The sequence below is a fragment of the Mauremys mutica genome, chromosome 25 (genome assembly GCF_020497125.1).
Source record: "Mauremys mutica isolate MM-2020 ecotype Southern chromosome 25, ASM2049712v1, whole genome shotgun sequence".
Taxonomy (NCBI): domain Eukaryota; kingdom Metazoa; phylum Chordata; order Testudines; family Geoemydidae; genus Mauremys; species Mauremys mutica.
Genome location: NC_059096.1, coordinates 15,688,184 through 15,710,008, shown reverse-complemented (window position 1 = coordinate 15,710,008; position 21,825 = coordinate 15,688,184). Strand labels below are relative to the sequence as shown.

At 50.2% G+C, this 21,825-nt stretch overlaps 1 protein-coding gene across 1 annotated transcript in view; it reads left to right on the top strand.

Annotated features, from left to right (window-relative positions):
• Positions 1-4,217: 4,217 nt before the first annotated feature.
• Positions 4,218-21,825, top strand: part of LOC123356208 (sodium channel protein type 4 subunit alpha-like) — a 144,228-nt gene continuing 126,620 nt past the window's right edge. Inside the window, exons 1-2 of the mRNA XM_044999200.1 lie at positions 4,218-4,262; positions 20,537-20,854. Of these exons, the coding sequence (XP_044855135.1) occupies positions 20,591-20,854 (264 nt within the window). The 5' untranslated portion in view covers positions 4,218-4,262; positions 20,537-20,590. The remainder of the gene's footprint in view (positions 4,263-20,536; positions 20,855-21,825) is intronic.

Here is a 21,825-nt window from a genome sequence, read left to right as displayed (position 1 = left end):
ATTACCACAGCTTGTTTGGGCTTTTCAAACCGGCGTCTTCATAGCCACAAAGGCAAATCCCCAGCACGGTCACTGGTACGTTAAAAGGAACAGTGTCTCCAGCCACCCAGCCACCTCCAGACCCACCATCAGGGAAATGAAAGGGCAGGTGGGGCAATCTCAGAAGCTGAGCCAGTCCCATGGTGCCTGCTGCTAGCTGTCACGGAGCCATGCTAGGTCTGTTTTCTTCTTTCTATCGTTCCCCGTGAAGCGGTCCCTCCAGGAGCGTTGCTATTATTATTCTCAGCCTCTTCTCTGAAACCCCCTGCAATCTGTTGGCATCTTTCTTCTAGCACCTGCTTTCAATGCCCTGGGGACGGAATCGCAGGAATTCAACTGCATGAAAACATCACGTTACAGAGGGAAGCATCCCAGCTTCCCACAACCGGTCTACGCCCTGGGTGGGCTCCACAGCCGCAGCCGGCTGAAATGGCTCTTTTATTATCCCTGCAGGAATTCACACCGATGCCTGGGCGTGAATTCCCCATATGGCAGGATTCCGCACAGGCCTGGGATGGGGCTGTGCTGCTGCTGCCTCTGGGTGTGACCTTGCTCTCCATATGATTTTATGAAAACCTGCTAATAAGTGTGACTATAATGTAACTGGAATATGCTTCATGCAAAAGGTCTCTTGTAAGGTATCATTACAAAGCGTATAATCTACTGAGTGTGCTCATCCTATTTGTATAAATGTATCATTCTTGTATCTGAAGCTAGAAATATAAAATATAACTCTGAGGTCCTAATGGTGGTTTGGAATCTTGATGGTTCCCATTAATCAGGATAATTGACTGTAGAGGGCTCTGTTTATTTGCAAGCCTTCCTGTGAGTCAGGCCAGGAAGAATGAAGGCTTGGGGTCTCACAGAACGTGACCATGTCACTTGGTATTGGAATCCATCTTAACCTGGGGCTTTTCCATTTAGAAGGAGGGGTGGGGACCCAGAGAGACCTTGTGCCACAGCTCTATAAGGGGATGGAACAGAACAAAGAAGGAGTGATGCTAGAGCTTGTTTACACCTGGAGTTATTTCAGTATAGCCACTGCTCTTGACTTTCACACCCAACCTTACTCCGAATTAACTTTCAAGTGTCAATGAGCCGCTGCTCCAGAAGGCAGCCTGGAGCCCAGACGGCATTTCAGGCTGGTTCTGGAGGGGGAGAATGCATTGATAAGGATGAGCAGGAGGACATGAGTGGGCCCCGCGCTGGCCAGTTAAACCTCCTGTCCAAAGCCCTCCCAGAAATAGCTTTGTGTAGGCTGGTCTAACGGGGGAATCTTCTCTCAGGGCCAGCAACCTGCCAGCCACGATCCACGGCGCGCTTCTACCCTCCTAACTGCTTCTGCGGAATGTATGGCTGAGAACAGACGCGCTCAGCGCTAGAGAATCCTAAGCTGGGCAGGTCAGGGGGGGAGAGGGCGTGTGCCAGTGAGAAGGTTCAAGGAAGTCCTGCCTCAAGCAGTGACAGAGGTAAAATAGAGTTTGTGGAGGGGGGGGTAAGCTCCCCCCCTTGCATCGTGAGCCGTGTTTAACTCTTTCCAGGGTGTCCAGTGATGAATTATCCAAGGGCGGGGGGCTAGTTGCTGTTGTTGGCCAAAGGTCGTCCACCAGTTTGGAGGGCGGGGCTCTGGGCTGCAGGGGGCAGAGCCGGCTGGGGCAGCTCACAGCAGGTTCTTGTTGCTGTATATTTGAATAAAGACAAAGTCTTTATTCAACAGTGCAACAGGGCAAGCGCTACGTGCCTCTGTGAGAAAAACAAGCTGCCGCTTGCTCTGCTTGAGGCTGCATTGCTCCCGTAGCTGTTGAGCTGGTGAAGCCTGCTGCTCTGGCTGTCTCACATTGGTCCTGCAGTCCATGTGGTTATTATTACAGGGGTAGCTGGTACCTGGGCTGCTTAACACTTCCCAGCATAAAGGATTCTTGCACCTTTTTCTTTGAGACACTTTCCTACCTCCATTGTTAACAGTAGGACTTTGATATTTGGCAACGGGAATGCCCTGGGGCTAGGAATGTGTCTTTTCTTTGTCCCAGGAAATTCCATTTGAGTTTTGCTGAGATCTAAACAGTTAACAATCATCACTTCCCTTCTCTCACTTGGGTTACTTGGAAAATGTTGGCAGCCCTGACAAAATGATAAGGAAACTCCAACATTCAGATGTCCTGGGCAGCAGCAGCCACTGTCCTGGAAGCAGCTGGAAGCTGCCAGCCTAGCCATAGTGCTGTGCAGGAGGGAGAGAATCAGGCTGCTCCCTGAGGCCTGGTACATTGCTCCAGTGGCCCATACTGCAGACATGGGGCAGGAACTTTGCCAGACTCCCTTCAGTAAATGCCACAGCCCTGGAACCAGCATCAACCGTCTCCCACTTCCAGCTGATGCTGTGTAGTGGCATTCTGAGCGGTGATGCTGTGAGTTCAGGGTTCAGACCCTCTTCACGAAGCACTAGGGGTCAGTTCTCACTTGCACATCCCAGAATAGATCTTGAATTCTTTCCCCCCAAAGGAAAAAGTTACGTACAAAAAAAAATCTATGTTAAACGTTCATTATTCAAGGTGAAATGGCTCTTGTGTCTAGTGCTTGTAAGTTAGGAAACAACCAACGTATATTTGACAGTGGCCCATGCAACCTTGTGTGTGTGTGTCATGGGACATCCGTTAATTACATGATGCATCAGGGAAGCAAGTTAGCCTGGTGCTGGGGGTTGAGCCGGCCCCCCAGCAATGCCTGAAGAAGGGAGGCGCAAGTTGCAGTGTAGGGATGAATCCGGGGTCTTCTAGGGAATTGTGATGGGAACTAGCCCAGTCTGAAGCCCCAGGGGGAGTGGTGGAATCACTGCATTGCTGCTCCCCTCTCATTATTGTGTTCCCCAGCCTAGAACAGGGAGACATGGCCCTGTTTTCTTCTGTAGCCCACGGGTGAGTGTGCAGGTGTGAGTCTGTGACTGCCCCACCATAGCAGCCTGGGCCCTTCAGCTGCAGAGACGCACGTGCCAAGCTCTAGGGTGCACTGGTGTCCACCAAGCTGACTGTTGTCACAGGGGGGTGAGGGATACAGACCATTGACATGCACCCAGCCTCCTGCCAGAGTTCTTGGCCTCAGCTGAGATCAGGGGCGGCTCTAGCAATCCCGCTGCCCCAAGCAGGGCGGAGCGCCACGGGGCGCGCTCTGGCGGTCGCCGGTTCCGCGGCTCGCGGGACCTCCTGCAGACGTGCCTGCGGAGGTTCCGCTGGTTCCGCGGCTCCGGTGGAGCATCCGCAGGAGTGCCTGCGGGAGGTCCACCCGAGCCGCGGTACCAGCAGACCCTCGGCTCCGGTGGACCTCCCACAGGCATGACTGCGGAAGGTCCGCCGGAGCCGCCTGCCCCCCTGTCAGCAAAAGGCTGCCCCAAGCGCGCGCTTGGCGTGCTGGGGTCTGGAGCCGGCCCTGGCTGAGATGGATCCCTACCGCTGGAGAGGCTGAGGAAGCAAAAAAGGGGCTGAGGGCTTGTTGTGGAGAGCATGCTGCCCAGGACTTCCCCCCGGCCTCACCTTCCCACCTGTCTGCCCCAGAACTGTGCCAGGGAAGTGCAACTAGATGGAGTCTGGCTGGCTGCCAGCATGCATCTGACTGGGAGGGGGACCTGCAAAGGGAAGTGAAGGGATCACATGCCCTTTGTGCCCCATTAGAGTGGATAACGGGATCCTGAGAGGATTCTTTCCTTGTGGTGTGTTACACTGGACATTGGCTGGCTGGCCCAGTGATGCTAGTCAGGGACTTGAGAGACTGGGCTTCAATCCCATGCTCCACCATAGACTGTGTGACCTGGGATGTCACATGGTCTCTCCATGCCTTAGTTCCCCCCTTGTACCATGGAATCATGTGTCTGCATTTCACAGGGCTTTTCTGAGGATAAATACATTAAAGATTGGGAGGTGCTCAAGTTCTACAGTGATGGGATGTGGAGAAGTCCCATGGAGAGAGAGGGCTGGTCTGGCCTGGGGGAACTTACGGAGGACTAGAGTTTGTGACATCAGAGATGTAGAACGCGATGAGCCAAGACGGGATGTGACATTATTGTTGACTCCAGTGGATGGGGAGAGAGCTCCTGGGTAAGGGGTTGGCTCTGCTCCTTCAGTGAAGATATGAGAGAGCTCCCAATCCACACCTCTGAGCCATCCCAAAAGTTCTCCAGCAAAGAAAAGGGACAACAATGCTTGACACTCCTGCTCTGCGTAAGGAAGCCATGGGTATAAAGAACCCTCTCTTTAGCCTTTTACAGAACTATAAAGGCCTGAAAGGGAACCGCCCCCATTTTTCCCTTTGCAGGCCACCTTCAAGAGCCATCCACCGCTCTTCCCAGCAGGGGTAGTGCCACAGGGGAGGAAGTATGGGGACTTGTGCTGCTTCCAGGGATATTTCAGTGGCCCAAAGTCACCTAAGCATGTGCATAATTCTCAGTGCAGTCATTGCAGTTACACATGTGCTGAATTGGGGTCTATGAGCTTCCCCATTTGAGGCTAGTTCATGGGACTGGAAAAGCCCCAGAGAGGGAGAGAAGATGGACCCAGGGCATCACAGAGCATCAGCTGGGAGGAGAGTATCCAACTCTTTTCAGGGTGCCAGAGAAACCCAACCAACCTGCTGCCAGAAGGTAAGGTCCGCAAGTCATGACATGCTCTCTTCCTACAAAGAGCCAGACTGGACACAGGACTCAGTGACCACCAGATACTGCCCCTTTCTGCCAGTGGGCCTCTGTGTGTCCTCCACCTTCTCAGGCACATGTGTTTTCTGGGAGAAGACCACTTGCTATTGAACCAGATGGCTCCCAAGTCAATAGCTCAACCAGACCACGCCCTGGTATTGTATCTGGTTTGGTGCCAGCTTCAGAAAAGCCTGTGTGAGGATTCGCAAGAGGATTTTGGATGCTCACTCCATGGCACTTCTAAGGGGCTTGATTTTCAGAGGGTGGGTACTTGGCACCTTCTGAAGATCAGTTGGACACTAGCAGTGCAAGACTCACCACCGCGGCACATCCTGCTGGTCATGCTGGGAATTAGCTCTCTTGGACCACCAGGGTGCCTTTTACTACCATGTCTCACTCGCCGTTACTGCCACTTCCTCCACCGTCTCCACCAGCTGGACCCACGTCGCTCCCAGACCGCGGTGTCCTCTTTGCCGCAGCCTGCTGTCTCCGTCCTTTCTGGGGACAGGCTGTCCTCAGCTTCTTCCACTTTCCAACTGCAGTCTCAAGTCTAGCCCCTGGCTTCAGGGGCAAACTGCAGTGTGGATTTAGGCACTTTCCTCATTGGCAAGTCGCTGTAGGGTGTAGGGGGAGATCCAGGCCCACTCGCTACTCTGGGTCCCGGCCCAGAGACCCTATAGGTGACAGCCACTTACTGCCCCACCTCCTATTCCCACTGCCTACTTTCCCTGGGCCACTTCCCCCATAGTCCTAGCACCTTCCCTGCCCTTGCTGCAGGGCCTCAGTCTGGCCATGGTCAGCCAAGAACTGCCCTATTGCTCTGTTACCCTGCCCAGCACTGCAGGATCTCGAGTGCTCCTCGGCAGATGGTCCTTCCCCCTTTCCCTCCAGGGAGAGACTGCCTCTTACTCTGCTGAACAGCCCTTTATATATGGGCTGCTCCAGCAAGCCTTCTCTTGATTGGCTCTCCCAATAAGCCCTTTCCTGATTGGTGGGGTTCTGCTCAGCCTCTCTAAGGCTGCTATAACTCTGCTCCCCAGTGTGGGGCAGCTGCCTCACCCCACACCCTCCCCCTTAAGACCACACACTGGGGGAGGGGTGGGGTTATATCTCCCCAGTTTCTCCCTCAGCTGGGCCCTCAGGACATCCCTTTCCTGCTGCAGGCTCTCCAGCATCAGGAGCAACTGGTCTCCCTCCTCAAGGGTTTGGGTACCCACCATAGTCTGCTTGGCTCCCACGTGGGGTCCCTTTTCCATTTGGGTCCCCACCATAGCTCGTCTCGCTCTCGTATGGGTTCCTCTCTTGATCTGGGGCCGCTCTGCCCCAGACACTCCCTTTGCTAGGGCCTCAATCTTCACTGCCCCCTCTTTCTGAGCAGTCTCTGACCGACCCCAACTATCCGGCTTCCCCCTCCATCTCTGGGGGCAATGCCACCTTATATAGCCCTCTTTGTGGCACCAGAAGCACCTCCTGTGGCTTCCCTTGGCCACAGCCCTCCCACAGTCTATTTCTGGCTTAGTCCTTCCCTCCGAGCTAGCCTGGGCCTTGCAAGTCCCGTTTGGGCACTCCTTCTTCTCGTGCCCCAGTTCCCCACAGGCCCAAGAAGTCCGCCACCTCCCTGCTCTCTTCACTGGGGTGGGTTCTTAGGTTCGTCTTGTCCATTCTCTGGGTGGGATCTCCATTCCCCATCCCAGTAGGGGCACTCCCTCCTGAAGTGTTCCTGTCGCCCACAGGCAAAACATTGTCCAGGTCATGACACCGGCCTCCAGCCCCTGGTGCCTGGCTCGTATCGTCTATGGGCCCTCACTCACAGCAGCTTAACCAAGGCCCATTGCGGCTCGGCTAGCCAGACCACACAGGCTCTCCAGTAGCAGTCCACCATTTTCTCCACCCTCCAGTTCTCAAGTTTTGGATCTGGGCAATAGTCCTACAGTCCTTGCCTTGCCCCTTGTATGAGGCGTGACTGCATTCTCCACCACAATGTAGTGGTGCAGACCCACCGCTGCAGCACCTCCTGCTGGTTGTGCTGGGAATTAGCTCTCTTGGACCACCAGGGCGCCTTTTACTAGCAGCGTCTCATTCACCGTTACTTCCACTCCTTCCACTGTCTCCACTAGCTGGACCCACGTTGCTCCCAGACCGCAGCGTCCTCTTTGGGACACGGCCCTCCAGCTGTGCCCCAGCCTGCTGTCTCCCCACTATCTGTCCTCAGCTTCTTCTGCTTGCCTCAGCAGCCAACCGCAGTCTCTAGCCTAGCCCCTGGCTTAAGGGCCAAACTGCTGTCTGGATTTAGGCCACTGTCCTCATTGGCAAGTAGGATTAAAGGGGGCAGGGGACCCAGGCCTGCCCACTAATCTAGGTCCCGGCCCAGGGACTCTATAGCTGGCAGCCACTTACTCCTATTCCCACTGCCCCCTCCACCTATTCCCACTGCCTACTTTTCCTGGGCCACTTCCCTCATAGGCCTGGTCTACACTACGCGTTTAAACTGGTTTTAGGAACGTTAAACCGATTTAACGCCACACCCGTCCACACTAAGAGGCCCGTTATATCGATATAAAGGGCTCTTTAAACCGGTTTCTGTACTCCTCCCCAACGAGAGGAGTAGCGCTAATATCGGTATTACCATATCGGATTAGGGTTAGTGTGGCCGCAAATCGACGGTATTGGCCTCCGGGCGGTATCCCACAGTGCACCACTGACCACTCTGGACAGCAATCAGAACTCGGATGCAGTGGCCAGGTAGACAGAAAAAGCCCCGCGAACTTTTGAATATCATTTCCTGTTTGCCCAGCGTGGAGATCCGATCAGCACGGGTGGCAATGCAGTCCGAAATCCAAATCCAAAAAGAGCTCCAGCATGGACCATACGGATGTGATTGCTGTATGGGCAGGCAAATCTGTTCTATCAGAGCTCCGTTACAGAAGACGAAATTCCAAAGCATTTTTAAAAAATCTCCAGACAGAGGCCACAGCAGGGACTCAGCACGCTGCTGCGTGACAAACGTAACGGAAAGCCAAAGAATCAAATGGATGCTCATGGAGGGAGGGAGGGGGGACTGAGGACTCAAGCTATCCCACAGTTCCTGCAGTCTCCGAAAAGCATTTGCATTCTTGGCTGAGCTCCCAATGCCTGTAGTGTCAAACACATTGTCCGCGGTGGTTCAGGGCATAGCTCGTCAATTTACCCCCCTCACCCACCCCCAGAAGTAAAAGGGAAAAAAATCCTCTCTTGACTCTTTTAAATGTCACCCTATGTTTACTGAATGCTGCTGATAGACGCGATGCTGCAACAGTCAACAGCAGCATCCTTGCCCCCCCCCCATGGGTGGCTGATGGTACAATATGGCTGATATCCATTGTCATCATCAGCCTTGTGGCAGATGGTGCAGTACAAAAGGACTGGTATCTGTCCTCATCATCAGCCCATGAGTGTTCCTGGCTGGCCTCCGGTGAGGTCGGCTGGGGATGCCTGGGTAAAAAACTCCTGATCATTCCCAGTAGATGGTTCAGTGCGGCTGGTAACCATCTTCATCATAGCAACAGGGGGCTGAGCTCCATCAGCCCCCGCCCTTCATGTGTAAAGAAAAGATTCTGTACTGCCTGGACTATCATAGCAGCGGGATGCTGGGCTCCTCTCCCCCACACTGCTTAATGTCCTGTCTTGACTATCATAGCAGCTGGAGGCTGCCTTCCCCTCATATCTCACTAACAAGTCACTGTTTCTTATTCCTGCATTCTTTATTACTTCATCACACAAATGGGGGGACACTGCAATGGTAGCCCAGGAAGGCTGGGGGAGGAGGGAATCAACAGGTGGGGTTGTTGCAGGGGCACCCCCTGTGAATGGCATACAGCTCATCATTTCTGCGGGATCTGACACGGAACGGTTGTGCTCTCTGGTTCTCTGATACACTGCTTCTCTAGTACACTTGCCCCATATTCTAGGCAGGACTGATTCTATTTTTAGATACCATAAAGGAGGGATTGACTCAGGTAGTCATTCCCATTTTTGTCTTTTGCGCCCCCGGCCGATCTCAGCCAGGGGCACCTATGACAGCAGCAGATGGTGCAGCACAAAAGGACTGGTAACTGTCATCTCATTGCCAATTTACAATGGCATGGTAGATGGTACAGAACGGCTGATAACCATCTCTGCTATCATGCAAAAGCAAATGAATGCTGCTGTGTAGCGCTGCTGAATCGCCTCTGTCAGCAGCATCTAGTACACATACGGTGACAGTGACAAGAGGCAAAACAGGCTCCATGGTTGCCATGCTATGGCGTCTGCCAGGGCAATCCAGGGAAAAAGGGCGCGAAATGATTGTCTGCAGTTGCTTCCCCGGAGGAAGAAATGACTGACGACATTTACCCAGAACCACCCGCGACAATGATTTTTGCCCCATCAGGCACTGGGATCTCAACCCAGAATTCCAAGGGGCGGGGGAGACTGTGGGAACTATGGGATAGCTACGGAATAGCTACCCACAGTGCAACGCTCCAGAAATCGATGCTAACCTCGGACCGTGGACGCACACCACCGATTTAATGTGCTTAGTGTGGCCACGTGCACTCGATTTTATACAATCTGTTTTACTAAACCGGTTTATGTAAATTCAGAATAATCCCGTAGTGTAGACGTACCTAGTCCTAGCACCTTCCCTGCCCTTGCTTCAGGGCCTCAGTCTGGCCATGGTCAGCCAAGAGCTCCCCTATTGCTCCACTATCGTGCCCAGCACTGCAGGATCTCCAGTGCTCCTCAGCAGACAGTTCTTCCCCTTTGCTCTCCAGGGAGAGACACCCTTTGCTCTGCTCGCAGCCCTTTATATATGGGCTGCTCCAGCAAGCCTTCTCTTGATTGGCTCTCTCAATAAGCCTTTTTCTGATTGGCAGGGTTCTGCACAGCCTCTCTAAGGCTGCCTTAACCCTTCTGCCCGGTGTGGGGCAGCCGCCCCACCACAGACACCCAGAAAAGGAAGCCCCTAGAATCACCTGTCACCGCTGAAAATTTTGCTCAAAGTAAATTTAAACTTCTGTTTTCCAGTCCTTGTCAAGCATATCTGGAACGCAGGCTGTATAGGCTTGGTTCTGGGCCTACTTATACTGATGTGAATCAGGAGTACAATTGTGAAGTGAATCACACCCCAAATGTCTAATGATCCTGTTCATCTTTCAGATTTCCTAAGCAAGGGCCAGATTGAGAGGGAGGGGGGAACCTAGTATTGGTTCTCTCCCAAGCTCCACCCACTTGTGTAGCAATTCATACAATCATCATCCCTATTTTGATCAGCTGGTCTATAAATGATTGCCATTAGGGTTCAGAGTCAACAGCCTCATTGAGATGAATGGGGCAGTTCACACCTCTCAAAGATATTGACTCAGGCAGACATCACTGCATCATATGGTTTAGATTTTGAAGGTTTTCTTTGCAACTGTAAGGACAAGAGACTTACTTAGATCACAATGACCAAGAAAAAACACCAGTCATATTAAACTGGTCCAGTGTCACCTACAAGGTAAAGCTGTTAAGTGAGGGCAGAATTCTCCCTCCTCAGAAACATCTTCTCCTTTGTGTGATGAACTCTGCAATCTCTCAGCTTGATTTTTATGTACCATGGATTAAATTTGCCCCGTGCAGAAGGCCAGCATATGACTGTTATTATTCATTTTTTGTATTGTGGTGGCACCTAAGAGCCCCACTCATGGTCCAGGATCTCATTTCACTAGGCACAGTACAAACACAGAACAAAACAACAGTCCCTGCACCATAGATCTTACAATCTAAGCATACGGCTTAGGCACCATTTATATCTTCACAACGGGGTTTAAGTGGGTATAATCCTTCTGCTACAATTTGCACAGGGGAGAACATTGCCTCGTAGCATGATTATAGAGATTAAGGAAAATACATCTTGCTTGTTGTGAGTCAGTTCTATGGTGTTATTGAAGGATTCTGGTTTCTTTCAGTGGAATTCTCTGGTGATGTTTGAAATCAATACCTCTCATTGTTTTTAATCACCAGGTTTTTATAATCAGCTCAGGAATGTAGGGTGGATCTGAAGTATACATCCAAATGGTGATTTTCAATCCACACAGGGAATCTGAATGCCCAGACCTAATTAACTGTAAAGGGCAGTAGGTATCCACATCTCAGCTGAAAAGCCCTGGCTAGGATGATTTAGTTGGTGTTGGTCCTGCTTTGAGCAGGGGGTTGGACTAGATGACCTCCTGAGGTCCCTTCCAACCCTGATAGTCTATGAGCATAAGCTTTCATGGGTGAATACCCACTTCATCAGATGCACGTGGTGGAAGTTTCCAGAGGCAGCTATAAATATGTGGGCAAGAATCAGTCTAGAGATAAAAAGGTTAGTTCAATCAGGGAGGATGAGGCCCTCTTCTATCAGTTGAGGTGTGAACACCAAGGGAGGAGAAACTGCTTTTGTATTGTTCATGCTGGGGCAGATCCCCAGGCTGGTGTAAATTGTTGGAGCCCAGTGGATCTACCCCACTGTATTTATTTTTTAGATTTGTAGCTGGCAGGGGTGGTGAGCCCTTTGGAGACAGGATTAGAATTCAAAATGACCTTGCCAAACTGGAGAACTGGTCTGAAGTCAATAAAGACAAGTGCAAAGTACTACACTTAGGATGGAAAAATCAAATGCACAACTACAACTGGCTCCATGGCTGTAGTGCTGGAAAGGATCTGGGGGTTACAGTGGATCACAAATTGAATATAAGTCAACAGTGTGATGCACTTGCAAAAAAGGCTAATATCATTCTGTGGTGTCTTAACAGAAGTGTTATATGTAAGACCCAGGAGGTAATTTTCCTGCTCTGCTCAGCACTGGTGTTGCTGCAGCTGGAGTACTGTGTCCAGTTCTGGGTGCCACACTTAACAAAAAATGTGGATAAACTGGAAAGAGTCCAGAGAGCAACAAAAATGATCAAAGTTTTAGATCTGACCTAGTCTGACCTAGGAGGGAAAAATTTGGCATGTTTGGGAAAGGGACCTGAGAACAGTCTTCAAGTGTGTTAAGGGCTGTTATAAAGAGGAGGGTGATCAATTGTTCTCCATCTCCACTGAAGGCAGCACAAGCAGCAACTGGTTTAATCTGCAGGAAGGGAGATTCAGGTGAGATATTAGAAACAACTTTGTGACTCTCAGGGTAGCTAAGCTCTGGAACAGGCTCTGGAGGTTGTGGTGTCCCCATCACTGGTGGTTTTTAAGAACAGGCTGTCAGGGATGGTCTAGGTTTAGTTGGTCCTGCCTCAGCTCAGGGGGCTGGACTAGCTGCCCTCTCAAGGTCCCTTCCAGCCCCACATTTCTCTGATTCTGTGAAACCAAAGCTAAAATGGAAATGTGGTAGCAATTCATAAGAACATACTGGGTCAGACCAAAGGTCCATCTAGCCCAGTATTCTGTCTTCCAGCAGTGGCCAGTGCCAGGTGCCCCAGAGGGAATGAACAGAACAGGTAATCATCAAGTGATCCATCTCCTGTCGCTCTTTCCCAGTTTCTGGCAAACAGAGGCTAGGGACACCATTCCTGCCCATCCTGGCTAATAGCCATTGATGGACCTATCCTCCATGGATTTATCTAGTTCTTTTTTTAACCCAGTTATGGTCTTGGCCTTCACAACATCCTCTGGCAAGGAGTTCCACAGGTTGACTGTGAGTTGTATCAAGAAATACTTCCTTTTATTTGTTTTAAACCTGCTGCCTATTAATTTCATTTGGTGACCCCTAGTTCTTGTGTTATGAGAAGTAGTAAACAACATTTCCTTAACTACTTTCTCTACACCAGTCATGATTTTATAGCCCTCAATCATATCTCTCCTTAGCTGTCTCTTTTCCAAGCTGAAAGTTTTATTAATCTCTCCTCATACAGCAGCCATTCCATACCCCTAGTCATTTTTGTTGCCCTTTTCTGAACCTTTTCCAATTCCGATATATATTTTTTGAGATGGGGTGACCACATCTGCGTGCAGTATTCAAGATGTGGGCGTACCATGGATTTATATGGAGGCAACATGATATTTTCTGTCCTATTTTCTATTCCCTTCTTAATTATTCCCAGCATTCTGTTCGCTTTTTTGACTGCCGCTGCGCATTGAGTGGATGTTTTCAGAGAACTATCCACAATGACTCCAAGATCTCTTTCTTGAGTGTTAACAGCTAATTTAGACCCCACAATTCATAGCCATTTGTGAAGACAATTGACAGTCACTGGAGCCAGGTGGGGGGGAGGGGTGACTTTTCCCTGGGGGGTCACACACTGACCTAGCAGGGGGCAGATCCAAGTTCAAGTCCCTGCGCCAGTGACTAATTATTTATAAAAAGTGAAACAGCTTCAAAGGGGAGATTGAGATAAACCCAGGGCAGCCTCTGCCATGCCCAGGACACCCACCAGCAATGGGGGAGAGCTGTGTTCAAACCCCTTCCCCTTATCACGCCAAGGGGAGAACTGAGGTCCCTCACTCAAAGCCAGATTAACACCGACACAAACATGGCACGTGTCCTGGTTTGGCTTTTCTAACCCATGCAGGTCTGCATGCAAAATGCAAGACCATCACTCACTGACATTCCAACAATTTCAGTCACAGGCCGGGGGGCACCCAAGCCATGCTCCAGCCCCTTTTAAGCGCCAGGTCACAGCGCTGCTCAGGTTTGGCCCAGCTGCCCTGCCATCGTGATGGGGTAGTGACTGGGCCAAACGTGAGTGAGTGGCACGGTGACCTGGTGTGTGGGGTGGCAGCACTGCTCAGGTTTGTTCATAGAATCATAGAATCTCAGGGTTGGAAGGGACCTCAGGAGGTGTCTAGTCCAACCTCCTGCTCAGAGCAGAACCAAACCCAACTAAGGGTATGGCTACAGTGGCGATTTGCAGCGCTGGAAAGCCTCCACCAGTGCTGCAATTAGTAAGTGGCCACACCTGCAGGGCACTTCCAGCACTGCAACTCCCTGGCTGCAGCGCTGGCCCTACACCTCACTCAGCATGGGGAATAAGGATTCCAGCGCTGGTGCTGCAGCGCTGGTCATCAAGCGTGGCCACACACCAGCGCTGTGATTGGCCTCCAGGGTATAAGGATGTATCCCAGAATGCTTTTATAAATCACTCTCTTTGTTTTGTTATGCAGCCTCTCTTTGTTTTGTTGTGAACTCCGAGCTCCGGAGCTCCGTTGATCCCGGAGCTGTTTATCTACAAACACAGCTCCTGTTTGCTGTGATCAATCTGTGAACAATCAAATGAGATAATGAGGCAGGCAGGGAGTGAGTGTTTGCTTGACAGAAACAGCGGGGGCAGAAGGGAGAAAGGGAGTCCGTTGGATGCAGGCTGTTTGCAGTTAAGAGTTAAGGGTAAGGGATCGGGAACATGTTCTGATTTTTCAAGTCAGGAAGCTAACACACAGTGTTGGCTCCAAAAATCCACTCTCTCTCTCTCCCCCGCTCCCTGTCACACTACGCCCCACCCCACCCCCCTCTTTTGAAAAGCACCGTTGCTGCCACTTGAATGCTGGGATAGCTGCCCATAATGCATCACTCCCAACAGCGCTGCAAATGTGGCCACACACCAGCGCTGGTAGCTGTGAGTGTGGCCACACACCAGCGCTGGCCCTGCACAGCTGGATGACCAGCGCTGCAACTACCAGTGCTGCAGATTTGTAAGTGTAGCCATACCCTAAATCATCCCAGCCAGGGCTTTGTCAAGCCTGACCTTAAAAACCTCTAAGGAAGGAGATTCCACCACCTCCCTAGGGAACCCATTCCGGTGCTTCACCACCCTACTAGTGAAAAAGTTTTTCCTAATATCGGCTGGCGGCTCTTTGCAGGCTGCCCCTGGGCGAGGCTGGCGCGGTCCCCAGGCTGCACCCTGGGAAGCCTCCGCTCCCTACTCCCAACACAAGGGATGACCCGACACCCGCCCCCCCCCGGGCGCTCGGGCAAACCTGTCTCTCCCACCCCCCACCAGCCGTAACGTGGCTGGTTGGGAGCGTTGCACCTTGGCCCTGCCCCCTGGGTGTGGGCGTCTCCGAGTTGAGGTGGAGGGGAGTCGCCTTCTCGAGCAGCGTCCTTTAGTTCCCGCTCCCAACTCCTCTCCCCTCCCGTTGGGGAGAGACGGGACCCTGATTCTCTTGCCTTTCTGCATCCCCTGCTCCTGAATAGCTTCTGCCCCACCCCCGTCTCACAGGGTGCGAGCACGGTCAGCCCCCAGTTCGTGTTGATATGTAAACGGAGCCAAACCGGAGAAACTTGCTGGGGGGCGCATTCGATGTGCCCCAGTGGGAGAGTGTATTGGATCTTCAAGGGGTGCCTCCCCGATGTTTTAGAAAGGGTCTTTCTCCGCCCCGACCCCACCCTCCCCCTAGACGCCGTGCCAGTAATCCAGGGCGGGGCTGCTGGGTGGCAGTGCTCCCGGGGAGCAGCCAGTGTGGAAGCAGCCGGCAGCTGGCAGCCTGCCATGTTCAGTGAAGTTGAGGCCCAAAACACTCAGGCAGCAGGCTCACCCAAGGCCTGCGGGACTTCAAGTCCAGTTTTAACATCCCATACCTGCCAGGCAGCTCCATTAAGCCACATTTTCCCAAGCCTGGCTTTGAGAAGAGGCCAGGTAGTGACTTCTATAGACATTTGCTAACTTCACATAATTGTATAAGTATACTCCCAGAAAGTAATTGACCTTCTTAGAACTTGAATTTTAAATGAACGCCAGCAAACTATGGTGGAACCCTAATAGAAAAGGAGGAGGGGATATGCTACCCTATGCGGTGGATTTAAAAATTGCTTCCTATAGTGCAGACTATTGATGTTCCATTTACCTTGGTGTCAAGTATCAGAGGGGTAGCCATGTTAGTCTGTATCCACAAAAACAAGGAGTCTGGTGGCACTTTAGGGACTAGCAGACTTGCTTGGGCGTGGGCTTTTGTGGGTAAAAGACCCACTTCTAATGCATCTGAAGAAGTGGATTTTTTACCCATGGAGGTTTGTGCCCAGGTGGGTCTGTTGGTCATTGGGGTGCCTCCGGACTCCTCCTTCTTTACCTTGGGAGACTCATTTTCCATAGGCTAGTAGATTTGATTACAAGCAGAAAGTGATTCGTAATGTTCAAACAAGACTTTTACATTTCTTAATTGTATACTTTTAAAGAGATGTCTTCAGTATCTGCTGAAGAAAATCCTAATCTAAGCAGTATTGCTTTAGTTTGGAAATGTATGCTGTGTTAAATACACTGCCCGGGTAACTCTGATGAGAGAGTTTTGTATGCAACTCAAAGCTGGCCTTTGGGGAGGTGGGTGGGTGGGGCTACAATTACACACTGCAAACTTGCCTATTATGTTTTGTCAGCCATGTTGCATATGAATATTACTGCTTTCCAAACGTCTCATCCCATTGAATATCCCCAGTTCATTTTTTAAATGGAATTTCACTTCAATTTCTACCCATAGTTCTACAGAAATGTAACCAGGTAGCCTGCTTTTTAACATGGGGGAGGGGAACCAGTTGTGTATGTAAGTTCCCATGGTAACAGACACACACAGTTAAGACACATTTTTTCCCCTGGAGTTTAAACTCATGCTGCTTGCTGGTGGAATCTTCACCTGAAGCTGGCAGCTTCTCTCTGGGACATACTTAATAGTGCTTTCTCAGAGTGCCGTGTGCCCAGGAAGTCCAAAGTTATTTTATCCCTTTGGAGCAAGATAACAGAAATGAAAGCCAGGGAGCACTGCAAAGCGCAAGGCTAGACTGCAAAGCAATACCTCAGGAGATTGCAGTTGTCATTTAGAAACTGTGGCCTTTCAAACTTTATTTCTTCTGCAAACTAAACAATCTCAGTTCCCTCAGCCTCTCCTCATAATACATATGCTCCAGCCCCCTAATAATTTTTGTTGCCCTCCGCTGGACTCTTTCCAAATTTTCCACATCCTTCTTGTAGTGTGGGGCCCAAAACTGAACACAGTACTCCAGATGAGGCCTCACCAATGTTGAATAGAGGGGAATGATCACGTCCCTTGATCTGCTGGCAATACTCTTACTTATACAGCCTAAAATGCCGTTAGCCTTCTTGGCAACAAGGTTCACACTGTTGACTCATATCCAGCTTCTCGTCCACTGTAACCCCTAGGTGCTTTTCTGCAGAACTGCTGCCTAGCCATTCGGTCCCTAGTCTGTAGCAGTGCATGGGATTTTGTTTGTTGTTATACATAGGGTAAGGTAGGGACCTAGCAGTGAATGCTTGCCTGGAGTCCCGAGATGGGGTAATTCGGCTCTGCCCTAACCACTGGGCTAATGGTTATAAGGGGGGCTGCCACTTCCAGCTCGAGAATTTAGACTGCCATTGCTTTTGTCAAAATGTCCAAAACCTAAATGAACTATTTCGAGTTGGGTCAAACCAAAATGTTTCATTTTGACCCATTGTGATATTTTTTCAACTTCTTGATTTGCTGAAAATTAAAAAAAAAAAATTCAGTTCAACCTGGCACCAGAGTTAATTTCTTCGATTTTGGAGTTGCCAGTGAGCTGAAAATTCAATTATTTGTCTGATTCTAGTGTACAGGGGCTACAGGATTGATACAAGCTTGATCCATGGATGCTTTACTGCAAAACTACACCTTATGTCCTCCAGTATCCTCCAGTTATCCTGGTGCATCCGTATGTGGCTTGGGACAAAATTTTCAAAGCCACCTCCATGATTTAGGAGCCTGTGTTCCATTGACTTTCAATAGCACTTAGATGCCTAAGTCACTCATCTAGTTTACTCATCATCATCTAAACAACCACAATAGAATGGAATTAGATGTGAGATGTGCCAAGTTGTACCAGCTGAGGGCCTGGCCTATAAAGAACAGAACAGCGGATCCAGGCAGTGCCAGAGTGAAGGGTCTGCAGATCCTTTACTTTGAATTAATTTGTCAAGAACCAATTCAATAAACCTTATCAAGAGTGCAGTCTTTGAAACAAAGTGCTGAGAACTGCGCCAAAAATAGCAGTAGCTTAACGCTGTCCTACTCTGAAGCCTAGGTGGCAGTTTAAGAGTTAGTACTTCTGGTCTTGCACCATCACATCAGGCTAGGTACAAGTGATGGAGGATCCACCACATCTCTAGGTGAGCTGTTCCAATGGTCAGTTACCCTCCTTGTTAAAACTCCCCTCCTGTACGGTACTTCGTTGTTTCTATGCACAATTTGCAGAGCACAAAATGGAAGCAATTCAGCTGAAATGGGCAGACCACAGCACTCCCATCCCAGGGCAGAATTCAGGGACCTGATTTAACATATCAGAGGCAGCACTGGGGAAGGAGTAAACAGCTCTGTTCCCCTTTCAAAATATGCCTTGAAACCTGGCCTCTCTCTGCTTCACCAGACAAGCGGGCTGCAGGCGGATGAAGTGGTCTCAGATTGCCTTCTCCCTCCAGGGGAAGCTACAGGATGGTAAACACCCTCTTGCTAAGCAGAAGGTCATTTTACAGTTGCCTGCTGAGGTCAAAGTGGAGCAGTGGGTGTTTCCTAGTTCCCAGTTTGCACTTGTGCTTTAGTCTTCAAGACATGAATCCATAAGGCCACCTTTGAAATTCTCTGGCTTTTGCAGGATCCCTGGGATCTGGTCTCCTAGCCCCCAGAGCAGGGGGCTGCATATCCTGCTGTCTTTGGAGCAGAGCACTCCGAAGCAGCATACGGGCTGTGTCATCTAACATCACTAATAAAATAATGGAGCAGATGGGGGTGGGGGGGCAGCAAACACCAAGAGGCTGATGGCTTGTAAAGAAGACACCACGTCAGGAGAACTTGCTCAGCTTTTTTAAGTGAATACTATAGAACAGCTGACTGAAGGGAAGGAGGTTAAAATAAATGATTCGGGACGCAGTTATAGTGGCAGACACGCATGAGGTAGTAGTGTGAAGGGGCTGGAAGGAGGATGTATGTGGGCCCCTTGACTGGTCTTTCCTCATTGATCATCAGAACCCATTGACCTTCGATTTGCGTGTTGCAGATCCCAGCCTCCCAGCGGGCGTGGGGAAGGGCTAGTTGGGTGGGGCTGGACCATACAGCCATGCAGAGATTTGGAAGTGTTTGGTAAAGCGGGATATTACTGCTAATTGTTGTCATTTATTTCTAACCACGTGTGCAGAAAGCACAGGACGGGCAGAGTGTCATAAAACAAACACCATAGATCTTTAGCTTGATGATCTCAAACAAGATCTTTCCGGCCATGTTTGTTCATTGACCAGCTGGGACTTCTACTCTCATGCTAAAGCCTGTTCATTTCATTGTTCATCATCTTGATTATATTGTTAACTCACAGTTCAAGAGGGATGTTGATAAATTGGAAGGGGTTCAGAGAAGAGCCACGAGAATGATTGAAGGATTAGAAAACCTGCCTTGTAGTAACAGACTCAAGGGGTACATCTACACATCGATTAAACACCCTCGGCTGGCCTGGGTCGGCTAACTTGGACTCACGGGGCTTAGGTTATGGGGCTGTTTAATTGTGATGTAGATGTTTGGGCTTGGACCAGAGCCTGAACTTTGAGACGCCGCAAGGGAGGAGGGGCCCAGTGCCAGGGCTCCAGCCCGAGCCTGCATACCTACACTGCAATGTTTAGCCCCACAGCCCGAGCCAATTGACTCAGGCCAGCCGCAGCCATGCCGCAGGCCTTTTATTTACCCGAAGAACTCAATCTATTTAGCTTAACAAAGAGCAGGCTACCAGGTGGCTTGAGTACAGTTTGTAAATATCTACATGGGGAACAAATATTTAATAAGGGACTCTTCAATGTAGCAGAGGAAGGTCTAACACAATCCAATGGCTGGAAGTTGGAGCTAGATGGATTCAGACTGGAAATAAGGTGTAAATGTTTAACAGGGAGGGTAATTAACCCTTGGAACAATTTCCCAAGGGCTGTGGTGGATTCGCCGTCACTGGCAATTTTAAAGTCAAGACTGGATGTTTTTCTGAAAGATCTGCTCTGGGAATTATTCTCGCGAAGTTCTGAGGCCTATGTTATACAGGAAATCAGACAAGCTGATCACAGTGCTCCTTGGGATCTATGAATCTGTGCATCTCCACCTATGTGCCTGCGGGATCCAGCCTGAAGCAGGGTCTGTCTTTGTTACATGTCTGTGCAGTGCCTGGTATTGTGGGGCGCTGATCCTTGATTGAGGTCTAGTTCCCTAAACAACAATACCTTGGATCTGAACACTGCCACAAGGACTGAAAGCTAAGCCCAAGGGTCATGGCAGCTGGCAGTGTATTGAGTGAGGGGAGGGGACAAGGCAGGGACAGATGTCGGGAGTGGTTTATTTAACATACTGATCTCAGTTTTAAAGATTTATTTGTAAATGTCCCAGCTGATGCCAGACATCATTAGCAGATCAATTCCTAGAGCACCTTGAGGAAATGCATGTGTGATGGTTGCCAGCTAGGCTGACAGACCAGGGATTGAACTGGGAATCTCTAGAACTAAAGCCTGAGGTGCTACAGGTGGAGCAAAAAAGCCATGCTCACTAATTGGAGTGGTAACAGACTCTTATCCTCTGCGGACTGGGCACAGAGAGGGACACAGAACGTACACTAACCAGTTACGCGGATGTAAGAGTGCATAGTACATCATGTTACTGACCATAGCTCTATGATAGTGCAGAACTAGCAGCTGGATTCTGCTGTCAGTTACACGCTCTGGTAGGATTCGAAATCAGCACTCAGCGGCAGTCACGCGCCTCAAGGAAACAAGAACATCACATTCTGGATCACATCCCAGAAGGAGGAAACTCAGCTACACATGAAATTGATGTGGTGTGAAACAGACCTTTTCCTTTCTGTCGTTTCAGGTTTTCCCCTTCCCAAGAGGCCAGGCAGAGGGTTTCTGAGAGCAGAATGAGAAGATGGCAATCCCGCCACATGTACCCGGTCCCGATAGTCTCCGCCCATTCACCCGCGAGTCCCTCGCTGCCATAGAGCAGCGGATTGCTGAGGCGGAAGCACTCAAGATCAAACGGCAGCATGTGGAAGTGCTTGAGGAAGAAGAGCTGAAGGCCAGCAGCGATTTGGAAGCTGGGAAGCCCCTCCCACGCATTTACGGGGACCTGCCTCCAGAACTCATCGGGGTTCCCTTGGAAGACCTAGACCCCTTCTACAGTGATAAAAAGGTACGAAAGTAGGAGCCAGGCCCTGCTGAGAAAGGGCTGTGGGACAGACAGCCACCTTCTCAGAGAGATGGGTCCTACCCAAACTGCTCAGGCCAGGGGCTGCCAAGCCCTGGTAACCGTTTATCTGTAAAAGATGGAACAGCCTGAAATGAAACTTTTAAAAAAAATTACTTTTGTGAATTGCCAGGGACCCAAAAACTTCATTATTTGTCCAGCTCTCCCCCAAACCCAGAATGGAGCCAAATCCTGCCAATGGCTCTTTGCTGTGGATTATCCCAAAATCCCAGCTCCACAAGCAAAAAAAAAAATTCTCCGGGAGTGCAACTGCCAAAGCGAAAAAAAAGCGGCCAGAATGCCACCCCTGAAATTGTGCTGCCCCAAGCAGGTGCTTGGTTTCCTGGTGCCTAGAGCCGGCCCTGCTCCCAAAACCACAGAGCTTTGGGACATCCAGAATCCAAACCCGGGTCCAAATCCAAAGTTTGCACCGTAGCCCCATCTCTAAATGGCAGAATCTGATTTGTGCCTTTTCTGCCACATTTCCACCTTCTGGAGCAGGCAAAGTTGATAGGCATTTGCTCTAGGTCACTCCACATAATCTTCAGGGGCTCTCACGGAATCAGTGCCTGGCATTGGAAATCTAGCTGCTGGGAGCTCCCCCACCGCATGTTCTGAGCCTGCTGCACGCATCTCACCACTGAGCTCCTACAAGTTTGTTTTGAAGCTGCCCATTGGATTGTAGATGCCTCAAAAACGTGAGCGGGGGCACGAGCTGATGCCATGGATGGGGTAAGAGTTTGAGTAACAACAAGGCTTTGGAAAGAGCTGGTCACAAACTGGAATTTCCCTTCTGCAGGAAATCAAGACATTTACCAAAAATGTTGTTCTGGATCAGAACAAAAAGCCAAAACTTGAAAGTTTTCCATTAAACAAAAATTGCAAAAACAATTTGATTCAGGACCACCAAAACATTC